The following is a 19,833-nucleotide window of genomic DNA, read 5'->3' as shown; positions in this document are numbered from 1 at the left end:
AAAAAAAAATGCATTAAAAATATCAGAGTTATACATCTCTACCATTATAAACAAAAGGGATTTCTCAGTAAGATGCAGGAACTAGTCATCATAAAGAAAGTCCTTGACATGGCTGTCCATGTGTTTAATGTTTCTGATCATACCACACAGAAACCTAAGTTCAGACTCTGAAGTACTTTTTTGAGGAACTTGTAGTGATATATTATTTATGATTTATTAAAGCTTGCCTGAGGGTACAGAAAGCAAAGACAGCCACAAGCCATAGAGCCAAGTAGTGGTGATACACACCTTTAGTCTCAGGACTCAAGACACAAGCAGATGGATCTCTTAGTTCAAGCCACACTGAGCTATAGGAAATTGATGCAGTCTAAAAGAGAAATGGCTCACACAAAGGTGATCACACGCCTTTAATCCTAGCTCTAAGGCGGTAGAGACAGGAGTGACATGGCTGAGCAGAGAAAGGAATATAAGGCAGGAGGAGACAGGAACTTGGAGCATTTTGCCTCTGAGGATTCATGAAGACACAATCAGCCATTTTGGTCTGAGGTAGAGGCAGGAGCTAGCGACCGGCTGCTTTGCTTCTCTGATCTTCAGCTTGAAGCTTGAACCCCAGTATCAGTCTTTGGGTTGTTTGTTTGTTTGTTTGTTTTCAAGCTATAGCAATTCATCTGTTCTCTTTTAAAATGTCCATGGGATGGTAAAAAAAAAAAAAAAAAAGTCAAGGGTTGTTCTAAAGTCAAAGCAGTCAGAAGAAACAAAGCATGTGACCCCTAACTAATTCCTGTTTGGTTGGTTTTGTTTTGGATCTGGCGTTATTTTGTTTTGTATTTTGAAGACAATTAGTAACGACTAAGAAATTTAAATCACATAACAGATGATAGAATATTTTCTGTATATATTACATAATCCATTGCAAAATCAATTGATTCCTATAGCTCTTTAGCAATTTAAAGATAAACATTGAGGAAAAATGCTAAGAATTTCAAAATAAGCTAATAAATTGCCTTAAAACTTTTATAAACTACTTTTAAAAAATACCCCAGGAGTAAGCTAAGAAATAGATACAAAATCTCAATTCATTAAAGAAAATGTAAAACGACAGCACATTTATGGAGTCTTCTCTGCTCACTGGTAACCAATGCAATGCAACTCAGATTACCAAAAATTAAAGAGGTGTGAAAATTCACCTCTTCTCAGAAATGCTTGGTAGAGAATAAGTTAAACTTAGTGTCTATTTAGCAAGATTGTATCAAAAACCTGGAAGTCCAAGAGAAACTCAGTGTTAGCATTGTGAGTTGCTGGGAGGGCTCCCTTCCTGGTGATGGTGACAGCTTCTTGCTATCTTCAAAATTCTCTGTTGTCTTACCTTAAAGGGATGCTAAACCCATCAGACCACAGGCTCCATCCCCTGTTCTAACGTGGGGATTTTAATTGGGGATTTCAGCCTCCAAGTATGAATGACAGAGGGGTGCTACAAAGGTTCAGTCCACAGTACAGGATTTTCCTCACTCTATAAAATGCACGCATTTTGAATATGTGAATAACAAAACTGGCCTGTTTATGAATAAAAGTGTTTTCTAAAGCTTTGAAATCTAAATACAACTGTAGCATTGATTTCCCAAATCAAATGCTTACTGAACTGATGAAATTCATTGAAACCCCAGCCACTAAAACCTAGTATCTGAAAGAGCCTTCTGTTTGTCATCCTTGTTCATAATGTACCCCCCTTCTAGGGAATAGAAAGAATGTGAGAACAAGAAGAGAAGAGCTATGAATTGCTGTCTTCCAGACAAGGCCAAGCCAGTTCAGTCACGATCCCACAGAGGCTGTGGCTGCCTGCAGGGGGCTTATTGACACTCAGTCCATAGATCTGGCTCACAGGGTCCTACAGCTGCCTTTTAAACTGACTCGTGATGGACTCTGGCAAAGGAGCACTCATTTTCAGTTGTGTACCCACTACTAAGGAGTCCACCAGCTTCTAGGGAACAAGTCCAAACCCATTGTCACACAGACCAGGCTGGTAAAAGTCAGTGGATGAAAAAAAATTTTTTTAAAAGTATGGTTTTGGCAAGAGACTTGTCGGGTAGAGGATAAAGAGGGAACTGGAGAGGATGGAAGGTGACCATGATCAGAATGCACTCAGTACGTGTGTGAAACGGTCAAAAAAACAAATTCAATAAACAAGTTCATTTTAAATTACCCCTTTCTGCCAACAAAATGTTAAAATCAAGGAGTTTGACAGTATCCAACCTACATTCAGGAGTATGCCAGGTCATTAATAAGGGCTGTGTAGATGGAACAAAGAAAAATGATATAATTCAATTATAATTTTTAAAAATTATCTTTAAAAGATTCTGATTCGAACCAGGACTTTTAAAGTGCTACATGCTTAGTGAAAAGAAGGCCAGCGGGGGCCGGGGATAAACAATAACTATGGTGTGTGTCTGATTCAGCTGCCTCAGAGACTACAACTAACCCAGCTATGGTGGCATACGCCTATAATCTTATCAGTCGGCGGTGGGAGGGTTACAAGTTCAAGGCCTTCCTGGGCTATAGTTAGATCCAGACTCAAATAAAAGAGAGAAAGAGACAGACAGACAGAGAGACAGACAGACAAAGGAGGGAGGCAACACACATTCATTGTAGTCTGAGAGAAATCTGATTTCAAGAATCTGCAAATAAAGTCCTGCCGAGTGAGGTGAAGACAAGACAGAATCTTGAAATATACAGGGGAAGAGTCTAGCAAAGGCAAGAAACACACACACACACAATAAGCAGGAGAATTCAGCCTCCCAAGAGCTTTTGTTGATACCATCACTTGGTAATAACCTAAAGGAAAATGTCTTAAATTATTAAAGGCACAGGAGATGGGTTGAAAATGAGACAAAGTGGGGTGTGTACAAATTACAAAGCATACTTGGAAGCTCATTCAAATAAATTTCAAAAATGGAAAAAAAAATGTGATCATTAAAATTAGAGTCTCATAGATGAATGATACACAGCTAAATAGAATAAACTGGAAGATAGCTCTAGAGAAAACGCTCAGCAAAGATAAATGTACAGGAACATAAATGACAAGGTAAAAAGATAGTAAGACTAATATGAGATTGTCCAACATGTTCCTAAGATGTTTACAAACACTAAAACAGGGAATGGATACCATAGAACCCCAAGACAAAGGAAGATAGAAAAGACCTCACCAGAAAAGCAACTGCCACGAAGCTGAAAGCAAGTTTTTCCATGACAAAACAGAAGCCAGGTGACAATGATGTGTTCAGAAGATGCCTGGTACCCAGCGAATGCTCAATAAACCCTGAAGGATCCCTCAGTTGAGTGTTCCTTGTAAACTAAACCAGCTATCATTTTTTCCCATGCAACCCAGAATTTGCATTTTGTTTCTCTTCAATGGCAGTTCAGTTTTTATGTTGTTGAACATAATTGATCTTCACTACAGCTGCTTTTTAACCTTCAAACAGAAAACTGTAAGACAGAAGGTTTGAAATAAAAGGGAAACTATGGAGAAGCAAACACAAGATAGATGCATATGGTACAGGAGAATTGGGAGTTTACATGTGTTTGTACACATGTACTGCTAAAGGCAATGAGATTTGAATTTACATCCTATATTATAAAACTCTGTTGCTTTCTCCCACTAACCATCTTTAACTGCTCAGAAGTATCGTAGTGCCTACCAACCTGCTGGACAAAGGAATAACTTCACCCTGGGTGGAAACTGTGCTGGCCTGTGCTGCTCTGTGGACGGGCAGAGGAGCAGAACTGAAGTGCTCTGAGTATACACAGCTCTCATTCTACTTGAGACTTCAAGTGGCCTCCAGACATTGTGTTGATTTTGCTTCCCATTGGTCAGCTCGTTGCTTCATTTCTCTTACAGATTCCCTACCTCACCTTCTTCTCATCCGGTGGGTATGAAATGCCACATCCCAGTTAATGACATTTGCATTTTCCTGACAACTAGAGGTTAAGAATTTTTTTCTTTCACAGCTCTTATTCTGTGGCATTCTTGTTTATAACTTTTTTCCTACATTGCCATGTTGAAATAATGTTAAATGGAAAATGACTGTGACGCACGGAGAAGCAAGACAAAAATGATTTCTACCTCTCCCTTTAAAAACTGGCCTACAGTGGCACTAATTAAGTGAAAGAAAATATCCATATGCTTAAATTCTGAGATGTTATGAGAGCTAAGCAGTGGTATTTGAACCAATTTATTTTTCTTTTACAAATTATTTTAATGTTGCTATAATACCATTTTATCATCTTCAAAGGTCAAAACAAATACAATTACAATCATACTTGAGCATTGAGAAATTGTCCTACAACTTCCTACTCCGTTTTCTACGCCTTCCTCTTGGCTCCACGTAGACTGGGTGCTTATTTTTCTTTATCCCTGCTATTATTTTTATTTGATGTTATTTCCTTCTGGTAGAACACTGTGTACTTGACCTTAAAAACAAAACTCTCTATGCCTCTGTGTATGAAAATCAAAACAGAGTAAGGAGGGGAAAAACACTTCAAGATTTGTATGTTTAATCAGACTGTGTGTTTGAATTGCAGAAGAGACCATGTAACTCATAACACAAAGAAAGAAATCTGTGAACAGTGCTTACTTGTGTTTAGAAAATGGAGTTTAAGTCCACATTGGTGCCTGGACTTTTGTCAATCCAGAAAAAAAAAATGACAATCTTTTAAAATAGAACTTTACTAGTGTTGTTTGTTTGTTTGTTTGTTTAACCAGAAATTGTCATGTTGAAATAGAAATCTGGACTGGTGTGACTGATTATCAGGTAAAGGTATTTGTCAGCCCTTGATGACCTGAGACCCACATAGTGTAAGGAGTGAACTGACTCTCCAAATATGTCCTTTCCTTCCCTATAGGTATCATGACATGCATGTGTGCACGCACACACACACACACACAGAGAGAGAGAGAGAGAGAGAGAGAGAGAGGGGCACACAAGCACACACAGTAAGTATATGTAATTTAAAAATTAAATAGAAACTCTAAATTCTTGGGAAAGACTGGACAGCCTTTTGCAAGATGTTGCACAGTAGTGCTAGCAGCCAGCCAGCCCTTGTGAAGGTCCACTGGTAAAACGTAGCTATGCTCTCACGCAGATCTATTCCCTATGCTGTGTACTGTCAGCTAGGCTTCTGACTATTGTCGTTTTCACTTCCTGCCTGGGTCATCTTGTCCAAATTCCCTTCGACTCTCCTGAGTGATGTTTCTCAACCCTGGTACAAGTGTTCTTAGCAGCAGGTACAGAAAACGCAGCCAGGAGTTTTACCTTGAACGAAACAGACGGCTATCTTTACACCTTTTCAAGGCAACTGCAGGCCCCAACTGACACTGAGGCCTGAAATCCTTAGCATTTGCATCAGCTGTGGGCACACTGGCCATGTGCATCTCTGGGGATTTTTGTAGTACAAGACAGAATGTGCCTTTCTTTGTGTGCCCTCTGTCTTTCCCAGTTGCTTCCAAATGAACACCCCTGCAAATGATTTGTTTAGAGCAGGGGGCAGATTGCCTCTGTGTTTGTGTTCCTGCCCTTGCCAATGATGCTGATGCTTTCTAGTCATCTCAAAATCCAGGCTCTTTTACCTGTACTCATTTGTCAAGTGGGTTTGCTGCATTATTTTTTTTTTTGATTGACAACATGATGTCAGCTCATATTAAGATAATTTTGACATGTGTTCAAGGGCAAGAAATGAAAGCAAAAGTTTAAAAAGAAAACACTTTTCTGTTTTTAATTAGGATAAAGTTTTCCCAGTAAAAGCTGGAGTACAGACCATACTCCATTTGCAACCTGCATCTCCAGTCTCCAGGGGGCCCTGCACAATAAACTGCCAAGAAATGCTTAGCTTCTCAGGAGAGCTTGTCATGAGGGATGTCACATCACCGTGGTCCTGGGCCTCCTATGGTCTTCCATCTGCTTAAGTTTGAGCTGAAGTGTGGATTTGGATCTGTTTCTAAGATTTCTGTTCTGTGTGTCTTCAATTGCATCCGAAAGCATGTTTCTCTCCGTGTGTTCCATTGGAATGCTCTTGCGTGTTCGTAGAATCCCCTGCCGGGTGGAGCAAGCACTCGGACTATGTTATGCATTGAGTCTACAAAGTCATCTGCTTTAAATACCAACTTTACCACTGCAGGCCAATGCCACTTCTCCCCCTTGGTGGCTGCTGCCTTCTGATCCTTAGGAATACCCTTTAAGCATAAATAGCTATGCTGATACATTGTGTTCTAGACTGATGTCCTAATGCCAATAGGTAGGAAACAAAAGAACAGAACGGAATAAGAGGGGCAGCAGGAGGAAAGAGGAGTGATGGGAGAAAACTGGGAGGAAGAAGAGGAAAAAAGTTTTCATTGAAGAGCTGAAAACACCCAAAACAAACTCGATCCAATAATTACATAAGTCACGGAGCCTCAATCTAGAGCTACATTTTATTTGTCTCATTGGGACACACCTGTGTTCATTTGTTTATATACAAATCAAGCATGTAGGTGGGATTTTAAAAAGAAATAATTCGGCAATTGAAGCTGCTGCAAACTGGCTACCCACAGCTGGAAAGATGTCCTTTTACAGAACTGGATAGGCAGAGATGCACTGGAAGCCAGTTTGTGTTACTTCAGGCATCATTATCTGACACATTTGAGTTCTAATCTGAATAAATTAAGTCACTTATGTAAGAGCGTTAATCTCATACTAATGCCCTACCAGGAAATCACACAGCCTACTACACACACACACACACACACACACACACACAGAGAGAGAGAGGGGGGGGGGGTTGAGGGCTAGGGAGATGACTTACTAGTAGCAAATGCAAACCTGAGGACCTGAGTTTAGATCTCCAGCACCCATTTTAAAATAAAAAAATAAAAACAGAGGTTCAAGGTACATGTAACTTCTGCATTGAAGAGACACAGATAGATAAATTCCTGGAGCTCACTGGTCAGCTCTCTTAGTTAGCAGAATCGTTGGGCTCCAGGTTCACTGAAAGACTGGCTCAGTAAAATAAGGTGTAGGCAATGATCCTCAGCCTTCCCAATGCCTGAGCCCCTGATGGGAGATGTTCAAGTTTAAACTTTACTGGCACAGTGAAGTGGCAGTGTGAACAATTCTCCCACAACAGAGATTAAACAATGTCCACCTCAAACCCAGGACTGACACCCAGGAGAGGACCCTGTGGCTTGATAAGCCCTCCTGAAGCACACTAAAGTTTGAGACCCTCCAGCAAAAGCCTTTAGACTTCAAAGGGACATAGGCAAGATGACCTGGCAGAAAATATTGTAACTTCATATTTCATATTCATTTCTAAAGTTCAGTTTTGTATGTCTAAAATATGTCATAGTTAACAAATCCATATTGTGTGTCAGAAGTGCATTTTGTATTTTATTGGCAGGGACATAAGGAATGTAAAGGTTGGATGCTGTTTCTCTAACATTTTAAAAACTTTTACTCTATAAATCCAGCTGGACCATTAGCCACCAGCGTGGTCTATGCCTGCACTAATATATTTCTTTCACTTGTTGCTTCTATAATGATTTAAAAATAACTTTCCGTGCGGCTTTCTCTTCTTGTGGAGAAAATTCCCACACTCCTAGCTAAATGGTAAAACAGAGACACTTCGCTGCGTCTACTCCTTGAGGAAAAATCGTGAATAGTGGCAATTGGACTGCAGTAACGCCATCTTTCTTTTACCTCTCAATGCATTTATATTCTAGTGTGTGAAAAAAGACCCAGACTGTAGAAACTCCCCAGTCTCACCATGCCCCTTTCTCTTTCTCATGACTCTTAGATGGGTGCTGTCTGCAGGGTGAAGCCCCGCTCTCCTTAGCGGCTTCTCAGGCTCCACACGTACTCGCTTGCATTAGCCTGGTGGGCCTCTTAGGTCAGACAAGAGGACAGAAAATATTATTTTATGCTTACTCTAAATGGAAAAGGGAGAGTAAAGCTAACCTTTGAGCCAAACTGTGTGGGGATCTCGGAAGGAAAAGGTAGGAAGAAATCATTATTTTCTTCCTAGTTCAATATTTTGCCTAATGCTGTCAGTAACTCAGGGTGAGACTAAAAGAAGCAAATAAGGACGGTGTCTTCCTGTGCACCTGACCTGGTGATATTGTGGGAGATCTCAAAGCACAAACGTAGGCTTCAATATTGGCTCTGCTTTTTCTTCTGGCATGACCCTTACCAAGTCCCCTATCCTCTCCAGGCCGTACTGTACATAGAGGATAAGGATAGCTACCGCTTTGTAGACTTCGCCACGGGAGCTAAAGGGATATACGAGTTCAGGACAATGTCTAGACTGTAGTAAATTCCCAACAAGCATTACACATTGCATTTTGCTAATGTTGAAGAGATTCCCAAAAAGGATCCTATCCTGAGTCCTTCATCAGGGAAAACTCACCAACTTTTGGCTTTGGTTTTGTTTTCTAGGCTGAGTACTCATGAGCTTGCATAATGTATACTGACTTGTAAAGCAGTCTCTCCGCTGGAGAGACTGGCCTAAGCATTTGCTCCTAGCTCGCTCCTCATACCCCTGTGTCTGTCTGTGTGGAGGGCTATTTCTGTTCTTGAGCTAACCTTGGGCAGAGATGCCTGATGGCACATTCGCTTTGTCATTAGGAAAGAAATGAAAACCCTATGTTGAACTCCATGGTAGAGCTGTATAGTTAAAAAAAAAAAAAAAAAATCGCTGGCGGTAAAATAACACCACATCAAGGAAAGAAGAAAAGACATCAAGCTTTTTATAAGTGCTCAAAAGAAATCAATTTGCCTTAGAGGAGATGCTACAACACCCCCGTCATCAACTAAAAAGACCTTGGGGTAATGGTCATTTTCATGAACTCTCAAAAGGAGTTAAAAAAAAAAAAAAAGTCATGAATGCCTTTTCCCCAAAATTTACTCTTTTCTGAGTAAAAGAAATCCACCAACTGTTTTTTGTTTTTGGGTTTTTTTTCCGTGATTAAGTAAGGAAAGGCCTGTAACACAAGTGTAAGGGTGGCTAAACTAATGGGCAGAATTGCCTGCTAGGAATTTTCCCCTCGTTCATTTGGATTTGCTATGATCCCTTAAGTCCCATGCAACGTTTCATTTGAGTCTTTTCAATAATCTTCTAAAATAGGTATGGGAGTGCTGTTGTGGTGTTTGAAGTACTCCACACCACTCGGGCTTCATGTAGAGGATGGAAGTGAGGTGTTCTCTTGTTACCTGTGCCCCCCTAATTAAGCCATGATTGACTGCAGTGGACCAGAAGCTCTCCCCCTATGCTCAAATAGCCACTCTATTGCTTTCTTTTACCAATTACCCCTTGAGACCTCGTTGAGGGCACTGTAGACCCCATGGACTCAAGGTCATGGACCACCCAGCCCAGTGTCATTTCCAACCGTGGTTTTGTAACTTTAAGGATACAGATGTTCTAAGACTGTCATTCCCTTTGAGTTTGAGGCTGGAAAATGAAACATGCAAGACAAACAAGCAAAGAACACTGCACTCTTTATAGAAATTAAAATGAGAGCTGTGGCAGAGGGTAGAAGCCCTAAGTATCCGCTGCTATCATGAAATGTGAAAAGCAGCTGCCTCTTTCCCATCCTCACCCTTTCAGATGAACTTTCCTGAATCAACCCAGAGTCTAGAGAGGGATATTTCAGTCCTTATGCTCTGCGTATTTGAGACCCTTACTGCTCTTAACCCTTTTGGGCCAGCGGTCTAAGTGAACTGTCCCATGTCACAAGGCTACAAGAACAGGCAATGGAAACAGATTTGATTATTAGTTCTTAAGTGACTGCACAGTTTACAAGTCACCACTAACTACCAAAGTGTTGACTGCTGTTTTGTGCTGTTCTAGTTGAATGAGATTTTAAAAATCACTTACATTCTTTTATCTAAAGTTCTCTTTAGCATTAAACAAATGAGGTCAGGCTTGGTCAGCCCAGTTACCAGAGTTCACATGAAAAATGTTTGTTGTTTTGGACAATACTGATGAACTCCATAGCTTCACTAAGCATTGATGGCTTAACTAAGAACAGAGCCCTGCACAATGTCGGGATACATCTCAACAGTTTAACATACTGAGCCCTAAAAGCCTGATGGATTAAGGTAGGAATTAAGTGCATGCTGCAAAGACTGGCCTGGACTTTGGGTATAATGCATTTAATAAGAGTCCTTCCAGGGCGATACATAGCATAATGACCAACCCCTAAAGATTGTTGTCATCTTCTTGAACATAACTGAAATCAGGAGGGAACACTGAGCCTCAAAGTTGGAAGAACTTGATTTCTGGTCCAAAAATATTTTGTGTATTATAATGTCGATATATATAATACTTCTTTAACTTAAATATGTACCTTTTAAAGCAGCACGTCAGTGTATAAATTTATAACTTTAAAAATAAAACTACTCTAACTGTAAGAACATACTTAAACATAAAATATGTGCCTATGTGCAAATATGTATATGTAAGTTAAAATATATACACATATATATCTGTCCATGTATGTGTGCATATATTTGTGATGTTATATAACCATATATCTTATCGTTAGTGTAAGTATATATGTGCACACATTTATGTACATATCTTTATATGTACACATCTTTCATATGTATGTGCATATGTTTAAAAATAAACCAATTCTGGCTATATTTACTGAGAAGGGCTATGCTCTCATCATGTAATCTTTGGTGCTGTGTTCCTCCCAACAGAGTCTTAGGAACACAAGGTCAGATTTTCTCAGCCACAAGCCTCTGATAGCTCTAAGAACCGTAAGACCTAGTAAGACCAGGATCTACAGAGCTATTTTCAGACTCCATATAATTCCTAGCCAGAGACCATAAAGGGGAAAATGCTAAGAAAATCAGAGGGGAAATGGAGAGGCCAAGAAACTCTCAAGCCAAAAAGGGTGTAGGGTAGGGAAATAGGCCAACGCAGAATAAGAAACACATTTTATTTTGAGCACTGAAGAATGTTGTCTTGTGAACGTCAGAGTGTCCTAGACTCTAAGCCTGAGCTTCAGGGGAGATGCTTCGGGAACAACAGCCAGAAGCTGGGGTGTGAAGCCCATGAACTTCTCAGGCCTTAAGAAATCCCCAGAAGGCCTAGCAGAATCACTCCAACAGTGGTTCTCAACCTGTGGGTCACAACCCACACAGGGGTCACATATCATATATTTGCATCATGATTCATAACAGTAGGAGGATAACGGTTATGAAGTAGCAACAAAAAATAAGATTGTAGTTTGGGGTCAGCACACCACGAGGAGCTGTATTAAAAGTCGCAGTATTAGGAAGCTTGAGAACCACTGTCTACAGTCACCACCTATTTCCAATTTCCCCAGTGGTACCATGAGAGTAGCATTTAAGCATTCAACAGAATATTTTAATTTTATTTCAGTGTAAGCATTGTGATGCCAGGAAAGTTAGGGCTACTTGTTTTAAATGTAGCTTTCATTTTTTAAATGGGGGGAAAAAGAAGTAAACAAAGCACCTGGTAGTTCTCTCCAAAGCAGCATGAAGAGGCGGCCATGATGAAAGGGAAGCAAAAGCAACAGGAAGATGGAGTCTGGGCTGGCGCTGCCCAGGTTGCTGCCTCTCTGAACCCCGGGGTTTTACATAAAGGACTCCAGAGTTTCCACCCAGATAGCTCAGTTGCACGCGGAGGCCTCTTTTGCCTTTGAAAGTCAACTGCCCTTTGTGACTGACTTGTACGGCCCCAGGGCACAGTTCGACCCAGGTTCTGTTCACTGTGGAGGAAGTCACCCAGCCAGCCATATGTCCCCATGTAATAACAGTCTGTGAAGTGAGAGGAAATGCTGCAATTGCTTTCCAAAGGCTTCTGGGGACACCAAACTGGCAAACACTTTATGAGGGGAATACGGGTATCCACCCAGTGTACAAGTTCCTAAGAATTCTCAGGAGGAGGCTTGTGAGTAAAAGGGAAAGAGACCATGCGACAGTGGAAAACTTTTCGTTTCTGGTCTCCTGCATAACTGGGTTTCTCTTTTATGGAGGCCTCTGTTGTGTATAAACTGTTCAGTCATTGGATACGTAGGTATCTGGCATCTGTTCTGTGTTTTTGGACTTGGACAGACTCTATAATTACTTTCAAGAACTTGAACCCTGGAGTGATCACTGGATTACACATGTGTGTCAGTGTCTTACCGTTGACTGATCTTGGGAAATTGCCTTCACTAAGCTACGCGGAGGCTGGGGTTTGAGCTGGTATAAAAATAAGGCATATCCTTGAAGATAAATCCATCTGTGAGGAACAAGCAGGTATATTTGGACAGACATCCAGAAGAGCATTCTCCTACTTAAGTCATTTGTTGCCTCTTCCCCACCATTTGGAAGATAAAACAAAGACTCTTGCCCCCTTTTCTCATCCCACTCGGTTTCCTGAGACTTCCCTGCTATTTGCCTTAATAACAAAAACCAGAATTAATTCCAGAAAGACAAACTTGGACATATTGTTATGCTGGAAGTTCTGCTTTCCATTTGTGCCAGGTGATCCCCAAGGGCTTATTTATTTGTCCTTTCTAAGACATGGTGAGTAGATGTCATTGGGTCACCTTCTCTCCTCACCATCTCAGTCTAATGGGACGTTTACTTAAGCAGGGCCCATTATGGAAACTGCATGTAAATAAAGACTATTATGTAACAGACTAAGGAATACAGTTAAGTAAACACAACCTTGATATAAGATGGATGGCAGCCAACTTGTGACACATCACATTCTTTACCTCTTTTCCCACGCATGGTTTCACTGGATCCTTGCAGTGACCTTGAATTGCTTCCTATAGTCATTCCTCTGTTTCACAGTGGAAGTCCTGGAATCACAATTCCCCATGGCAAAGGTATGGGCCAGTCTCTGCTTTCTGACTCCAAGCTCTTCCTTCTGTTTGTCTTTGTGCCTCCAATCTCGTGTGCAAATCATTACATTACGCTACATACACCAACAAAACAGCAAGCTTAGCAATTGCAGAGACCACCAATGTCTGGTAACTTCAGTAAAAGGAGCAGATAACTTCATGGCTAAGAGGTATCCTCGTCGAAATGTTCAGTATAGCTCCTGAGTTTGACTTAACAGCTGTGAAACTTCCCAGATGTTTGACACCATATATCATGTGACTATTTGGGGACAGGAAAATCTTCAGCATGGTAAATGCCCACCCATCAGCTAAAGTCCACAGTTAACATTTTATTCTGTACATATTTGCTTTGTTATACACCAATCTGCCTGTCTATTCCTCTTCCCAGTCAACAAGTCATACCTCTTTTCTGAAATTCCAGGCATCAATCAACTTTACTCCTAAATAAGTGGACACACATTTCAGAAGCTACCCAGATCAATGTAAAACTTAAAAATGCATATAGTAAATACAGGAATATTAAGAGAGCCATTCAGCAGGTTCTGTCCAATGTGAACACTGTCTAACTCAAACTGTAGGCGTGGAGTCTCACCTGCTCTAGACTGTCCTCCCTTCTTAGACCATCATCTACCATTTTAAGTTATTCACCATCTTTTATTTTTCTCATTTGCTACACTTTCAAGTGAATAGAAACTTACTTTGCTTTTCCAGGCAAAGAGTTTTGGGTAAGGTAATGTTTCTAAGATATGTTCACATTGTTTTGAGCACAAGGAGTTATCTATTTTTAATTGTTGGGTATAATGATATCTTTTAGGACTATACCAATTTCTTTAACCATTTTCCTCGTGGTAGAAAACTAGGCTATTTCCAGTTTTGAGTTCTTCCAAATAGTTCCTATAAGCACTCTTATATGGATCTATCTGTGAATGTTCTTATCCATCTTGGGCAGATATTTAAGAATGAAATGCTAGGACATAGGATAAATGTATATTTAGTTTTATAAGAAATTGCCAGAGAGTTTTCTCCAAAGTACGTGAGCCATTTTAACTCCCATTAACAATATACTAGAGTTGCTGTTGCTTTGCTGATGCTCACCGACTTTGGGGTTACCAGAATGCTTTTTATTTTAGTCATGCCAGCAGGTCTTCATCATATTACTTTTATTTATAACACTTGAGAGTTTCCATTTTCAAAGGATGCCTTGAGTGGTATCGGCTTTCGAGTCTTTCCTGCAACTGGAACACTCAAGTTTTCTTCAGTGAATTTGGAAGAGAATGGAAGCAGCTTTATAACTTAGTGTTTATTTTAAATAGTACTGGGCTTAACTTGAGCTCCAAATTTTGAGTCCTTGATATTTTGTTGGACCTAAATCTTAGGGAATTTTTACTATAGCATTGACGCTTTCAGATTAATCAAAATCATCAGTTGGTTCTTGACTTAAATTCAGTAAGGGAAAAAAATCACAATGTACTAATTAACTCATAAAGTTTCTTTGGATGAATTAGGTAAGTATCACCAAAGGGTACCTCTCCTGACCTAAACTTTGATAGGTAAGAACAAGCAATATTTGGAAAGTTATCAGCAAGGTAAACTGCTTCCAGCTCAGGGAGAGACCTTATTTTCAGTTTAATGTCAGTGTGTCCTTGGGTCTTGCAATTTATCCTTAAGAATTTTCAAGGAGATGAATTGTTTTTTTTCCCTTTGAGGTTTTGTTTGTTTTTGATGGTTTATTTATTTATTTTGTTTCCCCACTGTTCTCCGTGCTTCTGTTTAATATGAGAAAAACATAAGTGCATTTCATGCTTCTCATGAAATGAGATGTTCTGGTGCTTGTCTGTCATCCCTGAACCAGGGAGGCAAACTCAGAAGGGTAAGGAGTTCAGAGGCAGCATTCAGCTACAGAGAATCTGAGGCCGGCCTGGGCTACATAACACCTTGTTTAGTTGTTGAAGCCGTATTGAATTTACTGTTTGTAACACTAGTCTCATTATAGCAAACAACGTGTCTTTTTTTTTTTTTTTTTTTTTTTGGTGCAGTTTCAGGAAGAGCAATATGCTTAAGGGCTCTAAAATGGAAGGGATAAATCACCCATGCACAGAGACTAATGCACTCTGCTCTGGGCACTGCAAAACACAAACACAAGTGATGCCTTAGCTTTTCCCCTGCTCTTTAGGACATTGCTCTATGCTTCAGCTTTTTCAGTTATGGAAGGACAACATGTGAGAATTTGTACTTTTTAACCAGGAAGTTCATAGTGCAGCTTTAGCATTGGTGAACTTTTATCAGGTATATTGTTTTTCTGCTACACTTGCTCAGCTCCTTCCCATAATATTTGTGAGGGACACAACGATGCCAACTCTTAGAAAGTCTTCATGAATTTGAGGTGGTGGCAGGTGACCCCCTTGGAAAAATTTTAAATTAAACACCCTGGTTTCTGTTCTGACTTGCCTTTCCCCAGAACATAACATGTTGATTTTTTTTTCTAGTTGCAAAATAATAAAATATTTTCTTCAAAAAATAGTAGTGTTTTGGCAATTAAGCCCCCAAGCATATATATTTTGCTCCTTTAAAAAATAAGAAGATCCTATGTCTTGGAACGACACTATGTTGGCCAGCTGTCTCACTCAGATGTGCAGAACATGTGACAGATTTACTATAGGGTTTATTTCCTTTCCTAGTTTTATTTGATCTGCATATGAGGCACCAGGACCAATGTCATAATTAGTGAAAATAGGGATGTGATTGAGATGGTTAAACAGCACAGAAAAGATCCATTTGCCTTTGAATGTTTTCCTTCCACCTTGCATTTGGAATATGATATTGCCTTCAGATTTTTCTGTGCAAAGCAGTGTATAAACAGGTAATACACCAGAATCACTTTTTTTTTTCCTTTAATTTAGGGAACTGTTAATTGCAGTATTCCTTCAGGATCTAGCAGCACCATTAAGAAATGGGACACAGAGAAATTTCTAAAGACTAGTGTTATAAAATTGTGTGTGTGTATGTGTGTGTGTGTGTGTGTGTGTGTGTGTGTGTGTGTGTGTGTGTGTGTTCAGATATAGTGGGGTTCTGTTGCAGGGAGGACTTCTGGCAACTTGAAGGTGGAAGATGCCTGAGGTTTTCATGGGAGATTTCTCTTGCTTCACACACTGGTGTAAAGCTGGCTCCAAGTGAGGCAAATGAAATGGAAGTAGTGTTTTAGCTCCCAGATAAAGCCATATTTTGCACAGCAGTTCTGGGATGCACTTTGTTCTATTTGACCCCGAAAGACCCAGGATAATTGTGCAGGCGTTGTAGTGTGGAGGCTGAGAATTTTGCGTTTTTCTGGGTTATATAAGCCATATGGTTAAACAAACTTGTTCATCGATAAACTAACTATTGAAAACGAGGACTCATTTTCATTGTCAAGTTCTTGGTACATAATTTTTTTTGTTGTTATTTGTTTGGTTATTTTTTTTAACTGTGATTCCAGAACTTAAAAACAAAGTGAGTATTTTTTTTAACCTGATTGCATTCCTCTGAAATTTACCACTGGCCCACTTTACAAAAAAAAAATTAATCTAAATTCTATAGTATTTAATCAGATTTCATTCCATTTTAAATGAGTGGGAGCAGAAATAAAGATAACTCATTAGGCTATTTAACAGAATTTACCTTTAGGTTTTCTTTAACCTCAAATCAGTCTGTAAACATATCCCTTTAGTTTACATCATTCAATACATGCTATTCTGGTTGCATATGGAATAGTGTTATTTTATCAACAAATGAATGTTCTCCTTCAAAAACCAAAAGTGATCACTCCATGTTTCATCATATTTGCATATGAATTTGAAAACCTCCAGGACTTTAGGTTATCATTTCAAACATAAATTCAGCATCTGTGTAGATTTAGATTGCCAAGCATAGCTATTATAACTTTATTACTTCTCTCTTCTATCATAAAATATTTATTTTATCATTAAAAACATTTGGGTTTTCATAAATTAAGCATAGCAAACAACGAGAGAATATATCTTAGACTAAGATAAAAACCTTGATAAAAATAATTTGAAAATTTGCTCTCTAATCCTATTAGGCTGGGGCCCTGATATTAGAGATGTCTTCTAAACCTTAATTGAATAGACCATGTTAGTCTGTCTAGAAACACGGGTTTTCGATCTCTTTGTAGCTAGGAGATTATTATGCTTTAAGTGTATTTTGGAAATTTCTTCCTATGGCTAAATTGAAAATGTCTGATATTCTCAATTACTTCAAGCGTTTATGATTCTCAGCTCCCAGCAGAAACTGCTGCCAAGGAGGGAGGGTGACAGCCGTTACTGGAAGGACACTTATGTAAGAGCCATCAGGGTGGTTACTGGCTTGCAAGCAGGAAACCCTGTATTTCAGACTCCAGGCTTTAAGGAATCCTTATTGAGCCCTTTCTCCTCTCAGAACCCAGACAAATGGCTAATGACTCAATCCTCAGACTGTCCATAGCTTTGCTCTCTCCTTCTGCTGCAGCCCGGAAGATGGTGAGATACATCCCGAAATCTGCCGGCTTTACATCCAGCTGCAGTGTTGCCTAGAGATGTACACAACGGAGATGCTGAAATCCATTTGTCTGCTGGGGTCTCTTCAGTTTCATCGGAAAGGTACACACATGTCATAGGATGCCAGAAACACAGAGAAAGGGAAGACAAAGCTGGCCTTTTGCCTAGTGTCCATGTACAGGCCCAGGCACACATGCAGAAGGATTTCAATGTTCAAAAACTGTAGGACACATTAATTAACAAAAAGCACACATCACTGCCATCTAAATGTATCAGGATAGAAACCATGATAGGAACGGTCCTTAAATGTATTATTTCAACACTTGTGAATGTGACTTTCGTTAGAATCCACAAAGACTGAAAAGATATACAAAGGTCTTAGTAGAGTAGTAAATGTTCTTCGTGAGCCTTGTTTCTCTAAATGAAATGTTGCAAAGAGGTAAATTGAATATTGTGTCCCATTCACTTCAAAACAAGGGGAACCCAACAAATTGTATGGAAGTGATGAACAATTGCAAATCTCACTCCCTAAACTATGCATGGAATGTAGTGACTTCAGGATTGGTGGCTGTGGCTTCAGCATGGTTTGATGATATGTATGATCCCTGTTCTAAGTGAGGCTCTGGGTTTTCTCCCAAGCTGCCCTCCCCCACACTCGTAAACCGACTACCACAGCGCTGGTCATTGTCTATACAGAACACTCATCATTTGACTCATAACAAAAAGGAAACTTCTCCTGATTATAAAACAAAAGATCCAGGCGTCATTCTAACTGAAACAACTCCCTTCTTGAGTCATGGAGGGCTGGAATTCCACTGTGTGGCTTAAGTTAAAGTCTGTCCCTGAACCTACATCCAACCAGTACTATACAAAACATCATAGGAGTGGGTAGAATGGAAGGCTGCTCAGATTCCATCACTAAAGTATTTGACTTACATTTTCTTCTTAATTCATCAAAGCACTCTTTGGAACCTCCTGAGTGTGGACTTTTCTGTGTATGTCCTCTATTCCTGTGTGTATTCTTTCCCTTTTATCTTCCCAAAATTTATTTTTTAGGCAGGATATCATGTTTCCCAGACTGGCCTGCAGCTCCTATGTAGCTGGAACTTCTGAGTCTTCTACCCCTGCAAGCATTAGAATCCCAGGGGCACACAGCCACCTCTGTTTTATATGGTGCTAAGGCTCAAACTCAGGGCTTTGTGTATGCTAGATTCTTACTCTAACAATTGAGGTACATGCTCAACCCCACAACTAATTTTTGAAAGGAAACTTCTGTTAGTTCTCCAAATTAAAAGGGATCCCTTACTCGGGTTATTTCCTTAAATGTTTTCTCAAGAAAAATAAAAAGCATGTCACCTCACGCCTGAGCAGTTCTTTGCCTCCTATCTTCATTGTCAGAATGTTTAGCCTCCCTTTCTGACTTTTCCTTTAAAAAAAAAAAAAACAATAATAGTAACAGTAATTAAGGCTGGAAGTGTAGCTCAGTGGTAGAGCTCTTGCCTAGGCCTTAGGTTCTATTCAGAGAACTACAGATGGATAAAAGCAACTTGAGTTGGCTTTGACTCATAGCAATCCTCTTGCCTTGGTCTCTACAGTGCTGAGATTATATGCATAAACCACTCGCCATTCTTATCAACAACATCAGTGAAACTTCTAGTACCCACTGTCAAGCCTGCTATTAAGAAAGAAAGAAAAGATCTGGGCGTTGGTGGTGCATGCCTTTAATCCTAGCACTTGGGAGGCAGAGGCAGGCCGATTTCTGTGAGTTCAAGGCCAGCCTGTTCTACAGAGCGAGTTCCAGGACAGCCTCCAAAGCAAAACAGAGAAGCCCTGTCTCAAAAAAAACAAAAACAAGAATGAAAGAAGGAAGGAAGGAAGGAAGGAAGGAAGGAAGGAAGGAAGGAAGGAAGGAAGAAAAGGAAGGAAGGGAGGGAGGAAGGAAAGGACTATTCTTTAAAAGTTTGCATGTAGTATGGTGGTCTTTGAAGAAAGTCCAAGGGGGTCTACAAAAGCACTCCTAGAAATAATGGCTGTGTTCAGCAGGGTCAAAGAGTACAAAGTGACCCTCCAAAAGCAAGAGTATCTCTATACAGTAGCAATGAACACACAGGTACCCAAATTAAACATGTGATGTCATCAATTACTACTAAATGTATTTATTTGTATCTAAACATCTCACCAGGATCTGTGGTTGAAATTATAAAATGGATGAAAGAGCATCTAAATTGGTCCCTAGGTCCGGTGAAATTTTTATCAATTCAGCAAGGTTATCTCTGAAAATAAATAAGTCTATTTTAAAACTGACATAGGGACTGGCCGCGAGATTGCTCAATGGGTAGAGGTGCTTGCTGCCAAACCTGCCCACCTGAGTTAACTTTCCAGAACCCCAACAGTGGAAACAGAGAACAAAGTCACCAC

General features: G+C 39.9%; 1 protein-coding gene across 2 annotated transcripts in view; it reads left to right on the top strand.

The window, feature by feature from the left end:
* Rgs7bp (regulator of G protein signaling 7 binding protein) overlaps positions 1–19,833 on the top strand; it is an 82,464-nt gene that overhangs the window by 38,386 nt on the left and 24,245 nt on the right. For both annotated transcript variants that reach the window (XM_051182889.1, XM_051182890.1), the window contains exon 3: positions 17,387–17,517. In XM_051182889.1, coding sequence (XP_051038846.1) covers positions 17,387–17,517 — 131 coding nt within the window. The remainder of the gene's footprint in view (positions 1–17,386; positions 17,518–19,833) is intronic.

Source organism: Phodopus roborovskii, unplaced genomic scaffold, assembly GCF_943737965.1.
Source record: "Phodopus roborovskii unplaced genomic scaffold, PHOROB, whole genome shotgun sequence".
Classification (NCBI taxonomy): Eukaryota; Metazoa; Chordata; class Mammalia; order Rodentia; family Cricetidae; genus Phodopus; species Phodopus roborovskii.
The sequence above is the reverse complement of the archived record's forward strand: the minus strand, read 5'-3'. Positions and strand labels throughout refer to the sequence as shown.